Source organism: Rattus rattus, chromosome 10, assembly GCF_011064425.1.
Source record: "Rattus rattus isolate New Zealand chromosome 10, Rrattus_CSIRO_v1, whole genome shotgun sequence".
Taxonomy (NCBI): domain Eukaryota; kingdom Metazoa; phylum Chordata; class Mammalia; order Rodentia; family Muridae; genus Rattus; species Rattus rattus.
Genome location: NC_046163.1, coordinates 63,428,225 through 63,448,878, shown reverse-complemented (window position 1 = coordinate 63,448,878; position 20,654 = coordinate 63,428,225). Strand labels below are relative to the sequence as shown.

The 20,654-nt window shown below is 46.3% G+C and overlaps 2 protein-coding genes across 2 annotated transcripts in view; one reads left to right on the top strand and one right to left on the bottom strand.

Moving 5' to 3' along the window:
• Positions 1-3,237, top strand: part of Iars2 (isoleucyl-tRNA synthetase 2, mitochondrial) — a 32,864-nt gene extending 29,627 nt beyond the window's left edge. Inside the window, exons 21-23 of the mRNA XM_032915049.1 lie at positions 907-1,097; positions 1,992-2,136; positions 2,937-3,237. Coding sequence (XP_032770940.1) covers positions 907-1,097; positions 1,992-2,136; positions 2,937-3,079 — 479 coding nt within the window. The 3' untranslated portion in view covers positions 3,080-3,237. The remainder of the gene's footprint in view (positions 1-906; positions 1,098-1,991; positions 2,137-2,936) is intronic.
• A 600-nt stretch (positions 3,238-3,837) lies between these two features.
• Positions 3,838-20,654, bottom strand: part of Rab3gap2 (RAB3 GTPase activating non-catalytic protein subunit 2) — a 72,782-nt gene continuing 55,965 nt past the window's right edge. Inside the window, exons 25-35 of the mRNA XM_032915048.1 lie at positions 19,675-19,848; positions 19,472-19,578; positions 16,105-16,171; positions 15,110-15,180; positions 12,280-12,315; positions 10,959-11,033; positions 10,349-10,567; positions 8,460-8,549; positions 7,693-7,905; positions 6,602-6,760; positions 3,838-6,444 (exon numbers count right to left, since the gene is read on the bottom strand). Of these exons, the coding sequence (XP_032770939.1) occupies positions 6,295-6,444; positions 6,602-6,760; positions 7,693-7,905; positions 8,460-8,549; positions 10,349-10,567; positions 10,959-11,033; positions 12,280-12,315; positions 15,110-15,180; positions 16,105-16,171; positions 19,472-19,578; positions 19,675-19,848 (1,361 nt within the window). The 3' untranslated portion in view covers positions 3,838-6,294. The remainder of the gene's footprint in view (positions 6,445-6,601; positions 6,761-7,692; positions 7,906-8,459; positions 8,550-10,348; positions 10,568-10,958; positions 11,034-12,279; positions 12,316-15,109; positions 15,181-16,104; positions 16,172-19,471; positions 19,579-19,674; positions 19,849-20,654) is intronic.

Here is a 20,654-nt window from a genome sequence, read left to right as displayed (position 1 = left end):
ACAGTGACAGTGTCGCTGTGATGAGGGCCCCTCAGTTCAGTCTGCTGTGTCCCATCTCTAGTGCATTCTGAAATGTATGGAGTCCTTGACAATATTGAGAAATCAGTTTTGCTTAAATGTGTTTATGAGGGCCTGGAGGGATGGCTCATTAGTTAAGAACACTGGCTGCTCTTTCAGAGGACCCAGGTTCAGTTCCCAGCAGCCACATGGCGGCTCAATACCTGTCTGTAACTCCAGTTCTAGGGAGTCCAACATAGACATATATGTGGGCAAAACACTAATGGATATAAAATAAAAATTAATTAAAAAAAAATCTTTGGGCTGCGGAGGTAGCTCAGCAGTTAAGAGCACTGACTGCTCTTCCAGAGGTCCTGAGTTCAATTCCCAGCAACCACGGGGTGGCCCACAACCATCTGTAATGGGATCTGATGCCCTCTTCTGGTGTGTCTGAAGACAGTGACAGTGTACTCACATAAAATAAATACATCTTTAAATGTGTTTATAATGTTTCAAAATATATTTTAAGCTTTATTCAAATAAAATACAGTGCTTTATAGTGAATGCTTTTATGTTAGTTTTTTTCTCTCCTGATTTAATTTTCATAGACAACAAGAAAGAAACTTGCATGGGTAGAGGGTGGAGGGGGTCATTCATAAGTTTCAGGCATGGGGAACTGTTGTGTCCCACGAATATAAGTCATGCTCATAGTTCTGCTTTGCTTTGAGATTTATGTCTGTGTGTTTATAATGTGTAAGGGAAAAGGAGCCTTTGACTTGTAGCTCTGGAACTCAGACTGGCTCACTGACCTTCACATCCTGATGAACAAGCCTTGTCTCTCCTTAGTGGTTGGTTAGACTTATACGCTGTCTAAACTGTGTGTAACTCGGGCTCCACTTACTTTTGAAGAACCCAAGAGTGTTTTTCGCACTGGCTGGATTAGTACAAGCTCTGTTTGGAAGAAGCCAGGATTGGAGGAGGCAGTGGAGAGTGCCTGTGCTATGCGGGATTCCTTCCTTGGCAGCATCCCTGGAAAAAATGCTGCTGAGTATGACGTCATCATAGTGATCGAGCCCGGGCTGCTGTTTGAGATCATGGAGGTATGTGTAGTCGGTGGAAGTTATGTGTAGTGGGTGGAGGCTGCGTGTGGTGGGTGGAGGCTATGTGTGTCATACAATACAATACCAAAATCTGTAAAATAAAAACCATCTCATTTTGGTTGGTAAACCCAACTTAAACATTTGAAGATCTGAGACTTGAAGTCACTAGAGTACATGACATCGTTGGCAATGCTAAGATAAGGGCAGATGCTGGCCTCTGTGGTATTTAAGACTTTGGAGGCTGTTGGTAGTAACCATTGACCTGCCAAGGCTGCTTGCAGTTGGGCTTTCTGCCTCAGTAAACTTGACCTTGAAACTCATATCCAGAGGTTTGTCTCCTAGGTGACAGCCAGTATCAACTGGCACCACCATAAATGAGACTTCCTTAGGAATCCTGACTAGATGTCAAATGGGAGACTTGTTTCTACCTATTACTAAGTGAGTGAACTTGTCGAAACCAAATCAATCTTAGTCTCATAATTTTTAAAAGAATATTTATATAAATTCACAAACTCATCTTGAAGATCAAAATTACGATGGAAAAATCTCAAAGTGCTTATCAGATAGCCTGGCTCGCTGTACATTGTGGAAAGGTTGTACTGCTGATGGCCACCAGTGCACTGCACTGAAAGGAGGTCTTTATTTAACAGTGTCTCAACCCCTCTGCTAATAGAGGAATCTTGATAGGAAAGGAGGAGCTTAAAAAGTTGGTAGTTTTAACTCAACAGACAAAGGTGACTGAACTCCTTTCCTCATTTCAAAATAAGTGTAATAAACACCGTGTAGATTGGGGTTTGGGGGAGTTTTCAAAGTGAAGCGAATGTACACTCCGGTCAACAACTGAAATGGACTGTCAGTCTTTAATTGGAGTAGTAACTTTCACATGCATTCCAGATGCTCCAGGCTGAGGAGACCTCTAGCACATCTCAGCTGAATGAGTTGATGATGGCCTCCCAGACAACACTGTTGGCTCAGGAGCCACGGGAAAGAAGTGCAGATGCCATTGAGCTCACGGGGACATTCGTCATCAATCTAGAAGGTGAGAAGAATGAGTGGGGCCTGAATAGCTGATGTCACCCCCAGCTTTCCGTGGGACTGGGTTATATCAAGGCTGTCTGCTCCAGCTCTCAGGACTCTGGGAACTGAAGCTGAGGCTGGGACAGTTCCTTCTCAGTCCGGAGTAACTGCCACTGAGTCTTTCCCCCTCATGTTGTCCTCGGATACATAGTGCCAAACACTGCTCAGACCCCCCCCTTCCTAGTAAATGCGAACATTTCCTTTTATGCATATCCTAATTAAAGTACTACTTAGCCATCTTATAAAGGGCTGGGTAGACTTCATCACAGGATTTCTGTGCACTGTTTACAGAGCTGTCACCTTGATTCATCCTCATTAGTAGGAATAGTGGAGAAAGTTGTGGCTCCTTTTGTGTAACTGAAGCTTTGAGTAGTGGCATTGCCACTGTCTCGAGAACTTGCTATTTTGAAATCCTCAGTTAAGAGATAGACATGCTGGCACACACCTTTAGTCCCAGCACTGAGGAGGCTGAGAAAGATGGATCTCTGTGAGGACAAGGCTACATAGAAGAGACTGTCTTTAAAAAACCCAAGTCAACTGTGTAGCAGGGTCAGGAATGACAGAGCTAGCTCTCAACGTGGCAGAGAGTGGCTGGTCTGAGTCGTCCGCTCTCCAGTCATCTTGTATGATCCTGTTCTAGGGCAAAACCTGACCCGTGTGAGAATCGTGGGAGGGAGGAGAGCCTTGGGAAGGAGCGTCCAGTGAACCACTAGGATTGGTGGTACAAGCTCAGTGACTGGACATACTGTGTGTTCTTTCTAGGTGGTGACATTCGTGAGGAATCTTCATATAAAGTCATTGTCGTACCAACTGCCAGAGAGAAGTGCCCGCGATGTTGGAAGCATACCGCTGAGACTGCAGATGCTCTCTGTCCTCGGTGTGCAGAGGTCATTGGTGCAAAGTAGCAGTCTGATGTCAACAGCTCTGAACAAGACGCTCCCAACAGTACTGACTGGCTGAGGGAATGAACTGTCAGAAAGTTCCCTAGAAAGAAACCCAAGGGAGTAGAGGAGTAGATGGTAACAGATGGGGTAAGAATCGAAGATTAAAAGAGTATTTCTTGGGGTTGGGGATTTAGCTCAGTGGTAGAGCGCTTGCCTAGGAAGCGCAACGCCCTGGGTTAGGTCCCCAGCTCAAAAAAAAAAAGAACCAAAAAAAAAAAAAAAAAAAAAAAAAAAGTAAAAAGAGTATTTCTTGTAACTACAGAAAGAATAATGTGTGTGTGTGTGTGTATATATATATATATATACACACACACACAGATATACACGTATACAGAGCAGACACACACACACACACTCATGGACTTCTTCAGAGACAGACACCGAATATGGTTACTTTCAATGTGGCAACAGAATGTTTTATATTTTATTAAAACTTTTTTTTTTTGACTCAGTATTTAAGTTCTGTGATGTCTGAAAATAAAGGCATTCTGGAGAACTCCCAGCTGACGGTGGTATAGAAGCTGTGGCTAATGAATCGGGTGTGATTCTGCAAGGCGTGGCAGAGTTGCGCACCCCCGCAAGGTGAGGGGTCAGTCCCTTCTGCCCACTAGCAAACATCAAGTTTCTAAAGCAGCAGGATTTTGGATGTACTGCAAAGAACATCACCAAACTGTTACTCCAGAGGAGAAATCTTTGTTTGTGTATGAACGCTGAGGAGATAACGTGAAGCGTCAGTTTATTTCACTAATATACATAAGCTCATAATAATGAACAGACAGAAAATAGCAGTAAGTATATACAGAATTCACTACTTAGAGTACATTGACAATAGAGAAGTAATAGAGCATTTTTTAAACGATCCAATACTGGATTGATCTTCCAAGGATGTCTAATCTACTAAGCAGAATCTAGCTGCCCAGCAACCCATCCAAACCGGTCCAGGGCTTTCTCCGATGCTACTGTTCACTGTAAGATACTGTTTCTTAGTGCAATGAATTATAGCAACTTCTAAGAGAATGCTATAATCAATGTAAGTGTAATGTTACTAAGTCTTAGCTTTCCATGACTTTAAATCACAAGCAATCATATCTTAAGAAGCTATTTAAATGTAGCAGGCGGCGTTACACTGGCCTTAGATGAACTTTTCTAACAAAGGTGAATCTTGGCAAAAGTGTGACACGTTGGAAGCCGGGCACTGTGTACTGCTGAGTCTACATTTCTCCTGGCCCTCCACTTCCACATCTAACACAGCCTGGAGCAGAGAAGCTAGGACTACACAGACACCTTCAGTAATAAGGGAGACAAATGTAATCATGACAAGAGGGGGTGTCTAGGGAAATACCAGGGTTACAGACAATGTGCCCCACCCATCGCAGGATGCTGCAGGACACTGACCTTGCCTTAGAACCTAATTCCTTTTCTTGTGACACTTTGTTGTTAGAGAATGGATACATGAATGTTAATTTTCCTTTCTTACCAGAATTACTCTAAAAGCCTTTAGTGAAGTAGTAGACTATGTTACTGCTTTTGTTAAACTCGGGATTTAGTTCTTAAATTCTATGCATTTTATAAATTTTTTGGGTGATAAATCTAACTAAAGACGTAATCTGTGTTCTGGTCTCTCATGTGACCTACCAGAGTAAATTTAGCCAGTTTCATTCTCAAAAAATACAAGCCCCCCCCCCAAATATATAATGGAATTAGAGTAAAAAGACCGTCCTCATCAGCAATTAGCAGTACCTGCAGCACAAGGCTTTCCTGGCAAGCTCCCCACATCCTGCTCCTTCCAGAGTGCTGCAGAAGGTCCTGGGTGAGGGGACCTCCTCAGAACTGTATCAAGGATGGTATGTGTGTCAATCAAGCTGTGATCACAGATTCCAGCACGGACAGGCTCCTCACAGCCACCTGAGCAACATCTGAAACATTTTGCTTTGAAGACTTGAAATCTGACAATTAGAGTTAGTTTTAGCCAGTCACAATCTTATTTAGATGTAACTTTTTAATGAAAAAGAATTCGTATTTGTATGTGCCTGGGTGTCACTTTATTGTGGAGTCCCTGAAAAATATTCTCAGTCTTCTAATGGAGTTGTCTTCTTCCCTTGATTAGAATGAGCACTGTGAACAACACATCCATGGCAGACAGCAGTAACCGCACTGTATGGCTACATTCCAGAGACACTGAACTGCAGCAAGGCCTTGCTGCTCTGCAGAGCGCAGTGCACTGCTGACAGGCAGGCTAGGTGGGTTTCACACTGGTCAGCCTTGGACTGCTCTAGGCACTACAGGGTACAAACTACTCGAGGTGCATCTCTCCACCCAGCTGAGGTAGGTTTGCTAAGGCTGTGACAGCACAAAGTGCCCTGTCCTGCTTCCAGGACAGACAACATGACCAAGTCCCAGAAACAGACATTTTGAACACTTGGAAGAAAAATAAAGTTGGATTTTAAATGTTTTAGTTTCTTTGCTTTGTTCTTTTTTTTTTTTTTTTTACACGTCTTACAAGATAATACATTTTTACAATTACCTGATGTGGATACAATTTTGGAACTTGACAAAATAGAGTAAATCTTAATTTACATAATAATTGATCTTGCTGCTTTGTTCGCATCTCTGATTCCTACGTCTGGCAAGTACAGCAGACTTGAGGTCCTTCCCCAGGTTCCTCTGCCATCTCAAGCCATTTCTCCTGACAGCAGCAGCGCCCTGGGCAGGAAGAAGTCAGCACCTGGAGCTCCCTGCCAGGAGGCACCCAGGGCAGGACCAACCACGAGGACATCTCTGCATGTTTTAAAGGGACATGGGCTGCATCTCTAGCGTGCTCATGGAAGCTGTGTGAACACACTTAATCCCCACAGGAATCATTTGGATATGAACTAGACTACTACGGTAAGAACAAGATCTGCAAACTATAACCAGCAACCGTACTAAAGTTTAACAACAGAGCTGCTCATTTGAATGAAAAAATAATAAAGCATCTGCTGTGGTCACAGGATAGTTACTGTGTTTATAATTTATCTTCAGTCTTCTCTGAAGATGGGAATTTAGCCAGGATTGCACTTTTTAAAGTAATATATTTATTTATTATACAAAAAACCCAGAAACCTTCCAAAGTTCCAGATCTCACTATGTAAAAGGACATGCAGTGGTTCATGTGGTCACCGAAGTGTGGGCTACTGTCATAAGGTAGCCATGGCTTCCACAGCCTCGATGAGGTGTAAGGCGAGGCTGTACTGCCCGTGCTTCTCTGGCAGGAGCTCCATCACTTTATGCACGAGTTTGGCTGTTGCTGCCACAGGTACACCAGTGTTCTGAAGATCCTGGGGGTTCTGTGAATGGGACAGGCACAGAAGCCATGTCGTTAGTTTCAAGCAGCCAAACAATACCTTACCAACTTCAGCTTCACCATGGAAGGTCTCCCAGTAAAAGCATACAAAGCTCACTGAGGCGGCCATCATGGACCTGCTCACGCTGCCCTCCACTCACCATTGCCTTCAGCCAGGTGCAGAGTGTGGGCGGGAGTCTGGCCAGCAGCTCCATGCCTTCTTTCGTCTGGGTGTGGAAAAGTGCATGAGCCAGCCTTTGTCCCGTCAACACTAGCAGCTGAGACGCCAGAACCTCTTTGTCCTGAACTTGAAGAATGGCCTGAGGGAGCACGGAGAAACAACTCAGCAAGAGCCACTATCCTGGAAGGCTGCCAGCGCAGAGACTACGTCAACATGACCATGCGTGTGGCTAGAGGAAAACTGAAATCTGACCTAGATATAAACCCCATCTTGCTCCTCAGCTTTTTTTTTTTTTTTTTTTGGTTTTTTTTCGGAGCTGGGGACCGAACCCAGGGCCTTGCTTCCCTAGGCAAGCGCTCTACCACTGAGCTAAATCCCCAACCCCTCAGCTAACTTCTGTTACCTAGGTTTTCAATTCATATGACAATATATCTCATTTTCAAGTAAAGGGTATGATGTTAGATTCTGACATCTGATGGCTCCTGAGTACCCTGAAGCAGCTTCAGGCTTGGAGAATGGTCAACCTCCTCTCCTTACTTCTGACCGAGTCACTCCTAGCTCGAGTGGACACCTACTCACCCTGACTCATTGCTTATGAGATCTGGCAGCCACACTGGCTCTCTAGCCTTGACCTTGACTCCCCTGTTCCTCAGCTTGTGAGTGACCGGTTGCTTCTTGAGAGGTTGCTTAGTTACCACTTTCTTTTACCCACTGAGACTCCTATGGCTCCATTTACTTTCATCTCTTGGTACAGAAACGTTGCTTCTCTGCTCCAGCAGACGCTCAGTCCTCACAGGGCCTTACCCGCCCACTGCTCTACGCCTGTATGAACCTGGCAGCAGGCACACTCTGGACACAGCTTCCTATTCTGTTGATGTTGATTTCATTGGACTTGGTCTCATGTCCAAGCTGGCCTATGCAGATGAGGCGGACCTTAAAAGTTCTTAGCCTCCTGCCTCCACACTCCAAACGCACACACCACTATACCCAACTATTTTCTCATGCATTTCCTGCTCCTCCGGCTGTCTGTTTTATGACTGGACTCCCACGAGCATCACGGGTCATTCTTACCTCCTCTCCTAAGAGGTCAGCTCCATAGCTGTACAACTCTCCCACGTAATGCCGTCGAATGACGTCTTCGCTCACTTGAAGGTGGTGGGCTAAGTCCACAGCCAGAGCTGTCCAGTTGAGGTCTTGGCAGTGAGTGTCTGCTGCTCCTGCAGAGGGGTCTCTGTCCTTGGAGTGCTGGGCCTGAACGGCTGCACTGACAACTTTCAGTAAGAACTTGAAGACAGGAAGGCACAGCACTGCCTCGTCAGTACTTTTCATTAACAGTGGCCCAGCGCTTGCTGTGTAAGCTGGTGCCTGTGTTCAACCCCAAGACTTCATGTACAGGAGGAGAACTGACCCCACAGAGCTGCTCTCGGCCCTCCATACTCAGTGCCACGGGACAAGCAACCCCAATATCAATAAGTAATTAAAAGTGCTTCAAGCCAGCTTTGTCAGACAGATGACATGAAAATTATTCATTTTTAAAATGTGTGTGTGTGCACGCGTATGCATGCATTCATGTGTACACATGTGCACACGTGCCACCGCATGAATGTGGGCGACTCCGTTCTCTCCTCTACCATGAGATGGAATTAAGGTCACTAAGTGTCTTCACCTCCCGAGCTGTCCCACTGCCAGAAAATGGTTTTGCTATCAATAAAGGAACACACACTAGGGAAATTAGCTCCTGGGAATCACTTGAAGTGGCCATCCTTTTAAAAACAACTATATTTCTGCTTTGCTATTCGCTCCTAAGAAACAAGAACAGAATCCAGTAATTAACTTACCTGTTGTCTTACAGAAATAAAGTTTGGATCCATTTCCCCACTAGGTAATAACTGAATTGAAGTTAAATCCTTAAAAAATGCATTCTTTCCCTAAAGAGAAAGATGGAAAAAGAAAAACGCCCTGGTAAGTATAGATTATTAAGGGAGATTTTTAAAGCTGATCACTTTATGAATAATTTGTGGTTGACCTTTACTTTTTGCTTAAACAGAAAGATGTCAGCAGTCTATTCATCATCTAGTGTGGTAAGCACTGTCCAGTGTGTGACCAGTGACCTGCAGCCTTACGGACAGACAGACAGACAGACACACACACATATTCATCATCCAGACACATTTGTCCAGTGTGTGACCAGTGACCTGCAGCCTTACAGACAGACAAGACACACACACACACACACACACACACACACACACATATTCATCATCTAGACACATCTGTCCAGTGTGTGACCAATGACCAGCAGCCTGACAGACAGACAGACAGACAACACACACACACACACACACACACACACGTACGTACGTCTCGGGCAGTAAGTAGGTTTCGGGGTCATAGGCAGGGCTTTAAAGAGGGGGCTTCATTGATAACAAACCTAGACACTGGCCACATAGAACAGTTGTCTGTGAGAATCAGACGATGGTGGGATGTGTGAGTGAGGGATGGCGGATGGAGCAGGGAAGGCTGTGGGCAGTCCCTGTGCTCCACAGTTTTATGGGCAGAACTTCCTTAGAATAGTAAGAGCAGACCCTGACCCTGAGGGCTGTGAGTGTACGTGAAGCTACCGAACATGCGCCTTGCCCTGCATGCCCTCTTTAGAGAGGCAGTTTTCCACAGGGAGACGCTTTCTCTGCTCGTACAGAGACCGAGGGAAGCCTGTCTTGAGAAAGTGATATCGCTCGACCTTAGCCAAAGGCTGAGCCTGAGAAGCAACACTCACTTTCTCATGAGCTGATCCTCCAACTCTGCAAAGGCCCAGCAAGCAGTAAAACTGAAGTCCTTATTTCCTGTTACCCTGTGTCTCAGGGCAGGCACCCAAGAAAGGAAGGGCTTAGTAATCCACCCAACGATCCAGAGCCTTTCCAGGGAAGTTTGAAGCTGATTTTGCAAGGAGCTGCAAAATGTGAGGTAGGACACCTATCTGCTTGGGAAGATGGCTCCTTCAGTGTTGGACCTTGAGAGCAATGAAGGCAGGATGGTAGGAAGGGGTCTGCTGTACTAGGCAAGTGGGGAGGACGCTGAGGGTCGACAATGTTCAGGTGGGATAGTTTGGGTTCTGTAGACAAGGTCTCAGCTCAGGATGGTATAGAATTGGCTAAGTGGCCCATGCTGGTCTTAAACACACATCCAGCTTCTGCCTCCTAGGTGCTGGGGTTACAGGCAACACCACCATGCCAGCTACAGCGTTCAGAATGAGTGACTAGATGGGGCTGGGGTAGAGTTCACCTCCAGGTCTCTAGTGTGTACAAGTGCACAAACAGGCATAATGTCAATTACTCGGGCCATGGAACTCACGGGAAGCAAGTTAAGTCAGGGCAGGATGGGGTGAGTGTCTGCAGATATGTTTTATAGATGCAAGCTCCTTAGGACATCCAATAGAAGCATACTCATTAAACTGTACAAGTTAGTCCTGCCTACACATACACAGGAGGAAGCAAGTAGGTCTGTCTGTCTGTCTAGGGAGAACATGCAGGATGAAAAGGACCAACAGCAGAGGGCATAGCCCCGAAGGACTCTGGGAGTAAAGTAAAGAACAGAACTAGGTAAGGGGTAGGGACCTGAGACCTCTCAGTGATCAGCCCTGCAAATCACTAAAAATCAAACACATACAATTCAGCAGGAAACCCACGTGCCTGTTAACCAGCAGCTCTGGACCCTCTGGGGAGCTCACCTTGCTGTCAAAAAGGGCAAGAGGCTTCACACTCTTCAGAGAAAAGCGCATGGCGGCGTACAGGATGGAACACAGGATGGAATGATGCTCTACCAGCGGGTAGTGGATGGGCTTCTGCTCCAGCGCCAGTTCCACTATAGAGGTGGGGCCTTCCACCGACAGCCAGGCATCCTCAGTGTCCAGGACTGGCACCTGGACTTCATCCCTGCTAATGTCAGCCTGTGAGGGGCAGAAGGGAAGCCAGAGACTCAGACTCTGAGCTGCAATATTCCAGAGTGCAAACCTGAAGTCTTCACCCCCATGGTAACCGACAAACCACAAAGTATAAAGAAAGTCAGCAGAGAGCCAGAGAAAATGAGTATCACTCTTTAGGCTAAAGCCAAAACCTACAGATGAATATGACATATAACCCACCAAGTGTCATCTCTTACACTAAACGGTTTTCAGAATATCTAATATCTAAAGAGACACTCAGACTGAGAAGGGGTGTGTGTGTGTGTGTGTGTGTGTGTGTGTGTGTGTGTGGTCTCATTGCACAGCCCTGGCTGGCCTTCAGTTCTGTCCCAGCCTCCCTGCATGCCCCACCACATGGCTAGTGTACAACTCTTACCTCCAATGACGTCTGAAGAAGGTCCAGGCAGGAGCCGAGGAAGGAGGTCAGTGCCGTGTCGCTCATCCCTACGTCCTGTTTTCAAAAGGAACACAATGTGCCTGCATCAGAGGTGCTCGCTACAGAACGGGAGGGCTCAGCGTGTCCATTTGCCTGACTTTCCACACTGAATACAATCTGAAGTCACTGTATGTTTAAATTCCTGCTAGTGGGTTTGGTAGTATCAACTTGATATCAATGTTTAGTGTGATATCAGTATTATCACCATCAATCTTAAAAATCAGGGTTCCAGGGTGAGGTGCGGTGCAGTGGCTGGGGTATACTCAGCACATGTAAGACTCCGGATTCCATCTCTAGCACCAAGGGCAAGAGGGAGACAGTAATGTTTAGTGTCTGTGCACTGTAAAGACAGATTCAACTTGCCAGAACGTTTGCCAGTCAGCTAACCATGGAATATTGTAAGATGCACACGTGAGGCTCACCACGAAAGGTCTAGGTTACCAGTCTGGGCTGCTGGTTATGGTACCTTGAAGGCACCGAACTAGATTCTCTGAATAAAACTAGAATCCCCCACTGGACAACCAAATACTAGACAAATAGTTCCCCATGACCCCTCAATAGGCCAGTGTGAGAGGCCATTGCCTCTCTGTATAATCTTTTAAAAGTCAGTGAGCAAGCAATTCTTCACATCCTCAAAGTACATAATACAGGGGGTGGGGAGAGTGCGTGTGTGTGTGTGTCTGTGTGCGTCTGCGTGCGTACTCATGAGTACTTAGCTCCAGTCACACAGCCAGTCTGAAGGATGTAGGAGAAATCTTCAGTCGTGGTGACTGGCTGGGGGAATAAGGTCTCTAACAGTTCTATTTATGTGTCTCGACACTTGAGATATTTCAGAAGAACAGGTCAGTTTTGAGGACGGCAGCACTGCTGACCAACAGCCTCAGTCAGTGTCTGCAGGTCAGTCTCAGTTCAGGTGAGCTGTGACTAGAGGGAGGTAGATAGGCCTCTTCACAGGAGCCTGCCTGCAGGGAGGTCAGGCGTCTACTGTGAGGGGCTGGAGCAGAGCAGACCCAGGCAGAAATGGTAACTCGCTGCTTCCCATCCAGAGTCCAAGGCTACCTGGGCTGGAGGAATCTCACGGGCTAGCTGCTGTCTAGTCAGGGAAACTGAGAGTGGCCAGAGACCACAGCCACTTCCTTAACGCAGCATTCTTTCTGATCTTTGTTGTCTCCAGGTCACCTCAACATTTAGAACCAAAGTTCACTCCTACAGCAAGACACGGTGTGGAGAGAGTGCAGATGTAACAGTGAGCCTCACTCACCCTTCGACACAACCTATCCTTTGGAGATTTCCCAACCTAAAACAGACAGGAAATGTGATACTTAGCAAGTTAAACTAAAAGGCATTGGAATGGTACAGGAAATAAAAAGCAACCAGAATTGTAGCTATAAATACCCACGGCAGTAATTAACTATTGTCTAGCTACCAACAATCAGAGCAATTTTTATGGTAGTACTCAACTATTGTATTACAAAAAATAGCACACTGAGTTCATGAATAATTATTTTCCAAAAATAATTCTTGGACTGGGGAGACAACCCAGCTGTAAAGAGCACCGTTGCTCTCCCAGAGGACCCAGGTTCAATTTCCTGCACCCACACCGTAGCTCACAACCATCTAGGGTTTCAACAGGCTTGTATATGGTACACATACATGCACATAGGCAAAATATTCATGTACATAAGTGAAATAAATACAGCTAATAAAAATCCCTCCTCCCTTCGTAAATTGTATACTTTGAACCAATAAGGAAAGTTCCCGCAGGTATGGTATACCAGCACATAGCTGAGACCCCAGCCCACAAGAGTAAAGATCTTGAATGCAAAGTTCAAGGCCAGCCAGTGAGGCCCTGTCAGAAGAAAGAAAGGGGCGGGCGGGGGAGGCTGAATGATGACAAGACAGGCAGACAGAAGAGGAGGAGGAAGGAGGGAGGGAGGGAGGTGGATAGGAACAAAGGCTTTGTAAAGCCCAGCTCAGTTTGTTAGGAAAGTAGCTGTGTATCTAAAATTCCTAGTAAGAATCCTGTTTATTGGTGAAAACGTGCTAGTTTTAAATGGTTACAAAGAAACCCCCGAGCAGATCTGTAAGCACTTACTCAGCGTGACTATTTATGTCTACAGGCTAATGGGAGGCAGAAGCTCTACCCTCGGGGACAGAGCCTGGTAGTCCAGAGACAGTGGGGCTCACACTGAAAAGCATTACCTCATTACCCGAGATTAACTCCTATGACAGACTCTGGTCAGCAGGCTTAGTCCAGGCCAACTCTCTGGTATTATCCCACAATGCTGCCAGAATTCCTGAGAATGCAATTTCTCTACTAACAACTGCCCGGCATCTTCAATACTGAGTAGCAGACTACTGACCGAACCTTACCACATATGCTAAGAAAACTCTGTGCTAAGTAGGTCACAAACTAGAAAACCCAAAACCATTCTCTGCAAAAGTATGTTCTTCATGCCTAACTTCTTTATTCCTTAGAGCCATGTCCCTGTCACACAGAAGGATTTCAACGTCTCTAAATCCAGAAAGCTATCAATCTAGAAAGGGAAACTGAAAGTGACCGTTTCCTTAATGCAGTGTTCTCTTCTGCTTTGTCATCTACTGACAGGTCACCTCAGGGAAGGGCAAACGCCATGTAGAACGACTCAGATTAGTACAACAGAGTAAATGACTGCTGGGCCTGTTGGACCAGGTCTCAAGGAGATAGCACGGTGACTACAAGGAAAGGGATAAGAGTGTTAAGGTTCTGTAGTCAGGCCTGGTGCTGTGCACCTGTAATTGAATCACTTGTGAGTCCAAGACAGGAGAATTGCTAAGAGTTCAAAAACTAAAAATAAAAAAGGGACTGCCCAGCCAGCCCCCACATCCGAGGCAGGTAAATTCCTACTGCTGCAGACACCATATATACTTAAGATATAGGGCCCCGCTAGAACTAATCTGGAAGGCTCCCTCCTGAGGACAGTTTTCAAGGCACCAGAGGTGCCTGCCGTGTGAGCTTTCAGAAGGAGACAACCAACAGCCGCCCCCCCCCAGCCACAGTAACAACCAGCGTGGCAGGATGGCCCTGAGGGTGCAGCGGTGGCACACACCTCGGCAGTAACCAACCGCTCCCTAATGGGACTGAGGACCACTCAACGAGAGGGAAATCACTCTGACACCGGAAACTTAGTCAACTACCTGGGGAACTGATGCATTGCTAACCTCGTAATTCCCAGGTACGTTCTAAATGTTTATTCTTGTTAGTTCTCACTCCTCATCCAAGAACCTCCTCTGACAGACAACATAACAGAAAATCACAATGCGGAGCCCAGTCCCAACTGACACATCTACAGCACAACTCAGTCACCCAAGGCTCAGAGATGGCTGCAGAAGAGAGGACAGTGAGAGTCTAAGAGCCAGGGAAATAGGGAGTTTACTGGGAGATTGTTTCTCCTAGAAACAGCAGAAAAGCTACACCCATGAAGTGTCCTCGACAGCACTGTCTAAACCTTAGCTGACCAGGGATGGGCCAACAGACATGCTGAGGTGGAAGAGGCAAAGCTCATGAAGCCACAACCGTAGACAAGGAACTATGGGCAACTAAGGCAGCTCAGAGTGGGAGAGACGTCTTCCTCGGGGAAGAGCACAGTAGCTGGTTATCCAATGCCGCTGACCAGTCCTGAAAACATACCTACAATAATATCATTATATGGACTGTGAGGGTTGTATTTATAAGTTAAGGAGTACATGTTATGTACATAGTAACAAGCATAGAAAAAATGGTCATGAATTTTAAAGAGAGCAAGGTGGGGTATACATAGGAACTAGAGGGAAGAAAGGGAAGGGAATTATGATGTAAGTATATATACATACACAAATTATATACACACATATATTTTATTTATATATTTTAATACTATAATTATGTAATTGTAAAATATTACTCCAAGGAAGTACATTTAACTGAGCAGGAGAAAAACACAGTTCAACTGACAACCAGAAACACAGTCCACCAACTGTCTACACACCCCAGTGTAAGCAACCTTTCTGATACCAAGTAATGAAGGGAACCAAATTAAGAAATCAGTGTGTGAAAATTAAGACCACCTCACCTTATCCATTAAGTAGGTAGCAGCAGAAAACCTTTTCACCAGGAATGTGTTCCACATCATCAACGAGATGCCTACAGAGCAAATGAAACGAGCCGTCAACAGAGCGCTACTGACGAACGTCACCGGACACAGAACTCTCCGCCCCAAGCTTAGGAAACTATGTGGACTCCGCATATAATTTCTTGCCTCTTAGGAAGAATTTTCATTTTAAATAAAAAGGTAAGGGACAGAAGAGAATACGCATAAACACTAAGTATAAAATCCTCATCACAAGTAACAAGGAAAAGTAACACCCTCACAACATCACACAGCCTCCAGAAAGCCTTAAGATGTTTGTTTGCTTGGCTGTTGTGCTAAGGGTGGAGCACAGGGCCTCGCACATGCTCACGAGGCTCTGCGACTGACCAGCACTCCTGGCTCTCCAGCTCCGGTGAGGGTCTGAGTCAGATGAAGCATGCACTGACTGGGACCTCGAGTTAGGAAAAGCTCTTGGGAAGTGTCTGTTGACACTGTACCCACTGGTCTCCCAGTGCATTTCAGAAATTCACAAAAGAAATGCACAGACTGTTGAGAATGGCTTAATTCTTATGCAAGTATTAAAATAACAACATATTAGAAATATGTCAAGGTAGCCAGATATGGTGGCTCATGCAAGTCTTTGGGAGGGTGAGGCAAGAGAATCAGGAGTTCCAGGGTAGCCTAGGCAACCTGAGACTGCAGGAAAACAAAACAGAAAACCACCTGCCCCTGCCCCCAAGGACTTTAAAGCATTTTAAGTCCTAAAAGACAAAAACCAAACAGATAATGACTCCATGCTTTCATTCACACAGCACAGCGGCTGGCAGTCAGCAGCCCGAGCTCTAGGCCCAGGAGGAGACAGTTGCAAGGGCACTTTGCACACAGCAGTGCACAGTGAGGTGTGGGAGAGCATGGACAAGGACGGATCCCGTGCTATTCCGGCCAGGGCTCCTGAGCACTCAACACCTGCTACTCACCATTTTGAACATGCGGATTAAGAATGTGCTTCAGGTGCTCTATGGATCTAACCAAAAAGCGAGCTTCCTTAGGAGAGAGAGAAGACAAAGGTTATTCTATAGCAATGGAAACCTTTTTCTTTAAGACAGATTTTATGTACGTGCCTGTGAAGGGCAGAGGAGCTCATCAAATGCCCTAAAGTCGGAGTCACAGTGCTTGTGTGCTAAATTCAAGGCCTCTGAAGAGCACTCGGTAGCCTTTTTTTTTTTTTTTTTTTTTTTTTTTTTTTTTTTTGGTTCTTTTTTTTTCGGAGCTGGGGACCGAACCCAGGGCCTTGCGCTTCCTAGGCAAGCGCTCTACCACTGAGCTAAATCCCCAACCCCAGCACTCGGTAGTCTTAACCACCGAGCCACCTCTCTAGCCCCCAACTGGAGCCTTCTTACTAAATTTCTGCCTAAACCTTCTTAAGAATTTGGCAAAGGGACCAGAGAGACGGTTCAGTGCTTAAGAGCACTTGTCGCTCTTGCAGAAGACCCACGTTGTGACTTCCAGTTATCCATAACCCAAGTTCTAGAGGATCCAACACCCTCTTTACTCTCCCAGGGCACCAGGCATGTATACAATCCACACACATACATGAAGGCAAAGCACTCGAATACATGGAGGAGGAGGAGGAGCAACAGAGCAGCTGCTGCTGCTGGGTGGTGATGGCGCACACCTTTAATCCTAGCACTTGAGAGGCAGAGGCAGGTGGATCTCTGAGTTTGGGGCCAGCCTGGTCTACACAGTAAATTCCATGACAGTCAGTACTGCATAGTGAGACCCTGCTTCAAGAACAAGCAAATAAGCAAACCAGAAGAGATTGACAGAAGCAGAAGGATCATGAACGCCAGACCACATGGGCTTCATAGGGAGTTCCAGGCTAAGCTGTTTAGCTCAACCGTGACTCAAACAAATAAGGAGAGGGGATGGGGAGGTAAACGAAAGGAACTCTGTAAATCAGGTAAGAAATAACTTTTGATAAGATAACTTGAATCTAATTAATGATTAATTCTAGACACACCCAGATCATGCTGACAGGGAGATTCACGCTCCTGAGGTCTATCCATTCTATGACTCCTCTCTCAGGCAATCCTTGACTCTCACAGGTATGAAAACTGAATTCCCTTTTCCAACAATCAATCATCATGCAGCACATTTGGACTTAGGGCCCAGTAACACTACACTGATAAAACAGACCCAGACCTTCGTCTTCAGTGAGCAGATCTAGTGAGAGAACGAGACAATAACTAGGAAAGCGAGCGTACCAGACAGTGTCCGGAGTAAATGGTAAGGAGAAAAGAATTAGAGCGAGGAATAGGGAACAGCAGAGGGAAGCCTTAGAAGCTAACTCTGTAACCACAAAGGCTGACATTCTCAGACCCAAACAGCACTCCATGCTCACAGAACCAGCCAGATGTTTGCTAAACCCCTTTGGCCTGCCTATCGCTACTGACACCACACATGTGGATACTGGAAATTCTCCAAAGGTAATTCAATTTAAAATTAAAGGGAGGGGGCTGAAGAGATGGTTCAGAGGTTAAGAGCACTGGCTGCTCTTACAGAGGTCCTGAGTTCAATTCCAAGCCACCTGTAATGGGATCTAGTGCCCTCTTCTGGCCTGCAGACAGAATGCTGTATACATAATAAATCTTTAAAAATACTAAATTAAAGGTAGGGGTGTGTGTGTGTGTGTGTGTGTGTGTGTGTGTGTGTATGTATTTGGGATGGGGTGTGATATGTGAAGTAGATGAATAGTTAAAAAGAAAACTACACAAACAGGACAGACATTATTCAAGCCATTCCACTCTGACAGAGGCCAACGATTGCAATAATGGGAACACTGGATATTACGCATGCCTCTTTCTCTACTGATTCCAGATGACAACTACTGTAGGGTGTTAGGTTGCTCTGCTCAGAAGACATGGAAACAAAGGGCTCAGGGATGTTTCCCAAAGTCAAACCAGCTGTGTGCTCTGACTAGGACGGCTGTAAGGAATGGGAACAGGTACGAAGGTGCTCGTGCCGACCGTGTGAGGCAGAACCAAGTGCTGTACCGTTTGCTTCCTCTCTGAGACAGTACTGCACGTCACCAGTGTGATCTGGAACACAGGTCCTCTCCTCACTTGCAGATGTGTGCTTTGCCCTTGTCCTCAGTGACCTGCAAAGTTTTTATTTCCTCCTGCATTTCTGCATGAAATGACACAACCTTAACAGCATTTGTCACCTTGGGAAAAGTCAAAGTGAAGGTCCTTATGCCAGCCTAGCTGGTTCCAGTATGTCTCTCTTTACTACTTTCCTTATATTTGGGTCAGAACAATAACCCAGAAACAGCCCTACTATGTACATAGCTAACTCACGTCCCAGGTTAATCTTGCTGGAGTCTCGACTGGCGGTGAAGGTCTCACTTCCCACACTCCTAGGATCAAGATCTTCCTGTGGCACCCTGGTCTGAAATGCCCTAGGGCTTGGCCCCAAGCTTGGCTTTGGACCCCCGTTGAATGGCTGACTTACCACTGGTCACAAAACCTATTATCCTGCCCCTTCTTCACTTAAGGAAGGCATCAATCCTTCAGGCTCGACTCCAAGATGAGACAAGACAACGAGCATCCTGTAGACAATTCCCTGGCCACCTCCTACTTAAAGCTCCTTCGTAAGTGATCTTGGAAATGGCTCCCCTTGAATCCAAATTCTTTCTTTGAGGTCCTTATCTCAGGCTGCGTCCTCGTATAAAATCTATCCTTCCTCCCTCTTCATAAAGGCTCTTTACTATAACAACTGTATATTAGAATAGACTAGCAGAGGGGTCTGAACAATAGACTTGCCTTTGTTAAACCTTAACGAGAAAATGATACCAGAATGAGAATCCTGTCCTTGTCCCCTATCATCCTGAGTCCCACATGCAGAGTGCTAATCACAGTCAGTCTCAAGGACGAAAGGAATGGCAGAGCTGGGATGAGAATATAACTCCTGAAATCTGAATAAATTATCAACCTGGGTGTAAGAAAGCAACACTTAATTACACAGCTGGCCACTGTACTAATTACACTGGCTTCACACTGCTTAAGGCTCAGGAAGGCCAGCAAGGGCAACTTAACTAGGTCCTGTCTCCAGGAAGTAAATGTGAAAGGGCTGGGGATGTTGGGAGTCCTTGCCTAGCAAACATGAAGCCAGCCATAAGTTCAAAACTGAGTACACACACATGCAAGCGCGCATGCGCGCGCGCACACACACACGCCCACACACACACACGCGCACGCACGCACGCGCACACACAGCAGGGGGCTCCAGGACAAGCCTGCCCTGTGCACACATGTGCAGACATAGTCAGCAGATGCAGACTTTTACCTCTGGGTCTTTGTTCCACTGAACCACATATTCCCAGCAGCAGTGCGCGTGCAGCACGTCAAGCTCAAGGCTACAAGGGAACTGCTCGTAGGCTAGGCGGAGCAAGTCTGGAAGACACAAGAGGTAACAGCATCCTTTGGTCACAAGAACTCAGCCGTGTCACTCCACCCTGGATGCCACAGTGCTCATCATTCGGGTGTCACCTGGTACGGCTCCTAGGTCTGTCTCCACCTCTGACACCTCAGGGGGACTTCGGGCAATACCTTCTCTGGGCTCGTCTGGATTCTCTACGTCTTTTTCTCTGTTGGCACATTTCAACAATTCAGGGCTGAGGTCCTGTTTAAATATCCACTTGGCCACGCTGTCTGCAATACCACCTACAGGTTCGAGACAAGAAAGAAAAGGAAACCTGGTAAAATCTGAGCAGCAACGTGCTAAATGGAGCCAAACACAGAGTGGGGGACGCAGATACACAGCACATTCACTTCTGAACCTGAATCTGGTGATGCCAAAGCCATGAGGTTTAAAGCACATTAATACCTATCATCTAACTTGGAGGGCAAGCAAGAGGCTGGAATCTGGGGCACACTTCCTCATTGAGACATCTCAATGTAACATACATGGACGTGTATCAATCCTATATGCTACACACTTGCCAGGTCCATAAATTCAAAATACCCTTTACCGACACAGATGGAGGAATCACTACTGTTTAAAGGGTCTTCTCGTGGTTTGTTTGAAGGGGTCTGGCGTCAGGCTGGCCTCAGACAAATCATCAGACTGAGGGTGAGTGACCTTGAATCTGTGCCGTTGCTGCTGCTCCCACCTCTGGAGTGAGGGAGGAAGTGTGAGCTGCCAACACAGCTCGAGGTGCTGGCGATGCAGCCCACGACTGTGCAAGCAGACAAGCGCTCTGCCCCGGAACTAAGGCCCACCTCACGTTAGTTTATTTTCATTTAAAACAATGCATGCGTCAGAGGAGGATGCCGGGTGTCCTGCTTTGTAGCCCTGCCGGACTCACTGACAGGGTCTCCCTGCACCTGGAGTGCAGATGGCAGCGCTCCAGGCCGCCATATCTCCCACAGCTGTGGGTAGAGTGCACAGCCACATTTAGCTTTTCTGTGGTTCAAAGATCTCAACTCAGGACCTCATGCTTGGCAGCAAGCACATTTACCCAGCCCAT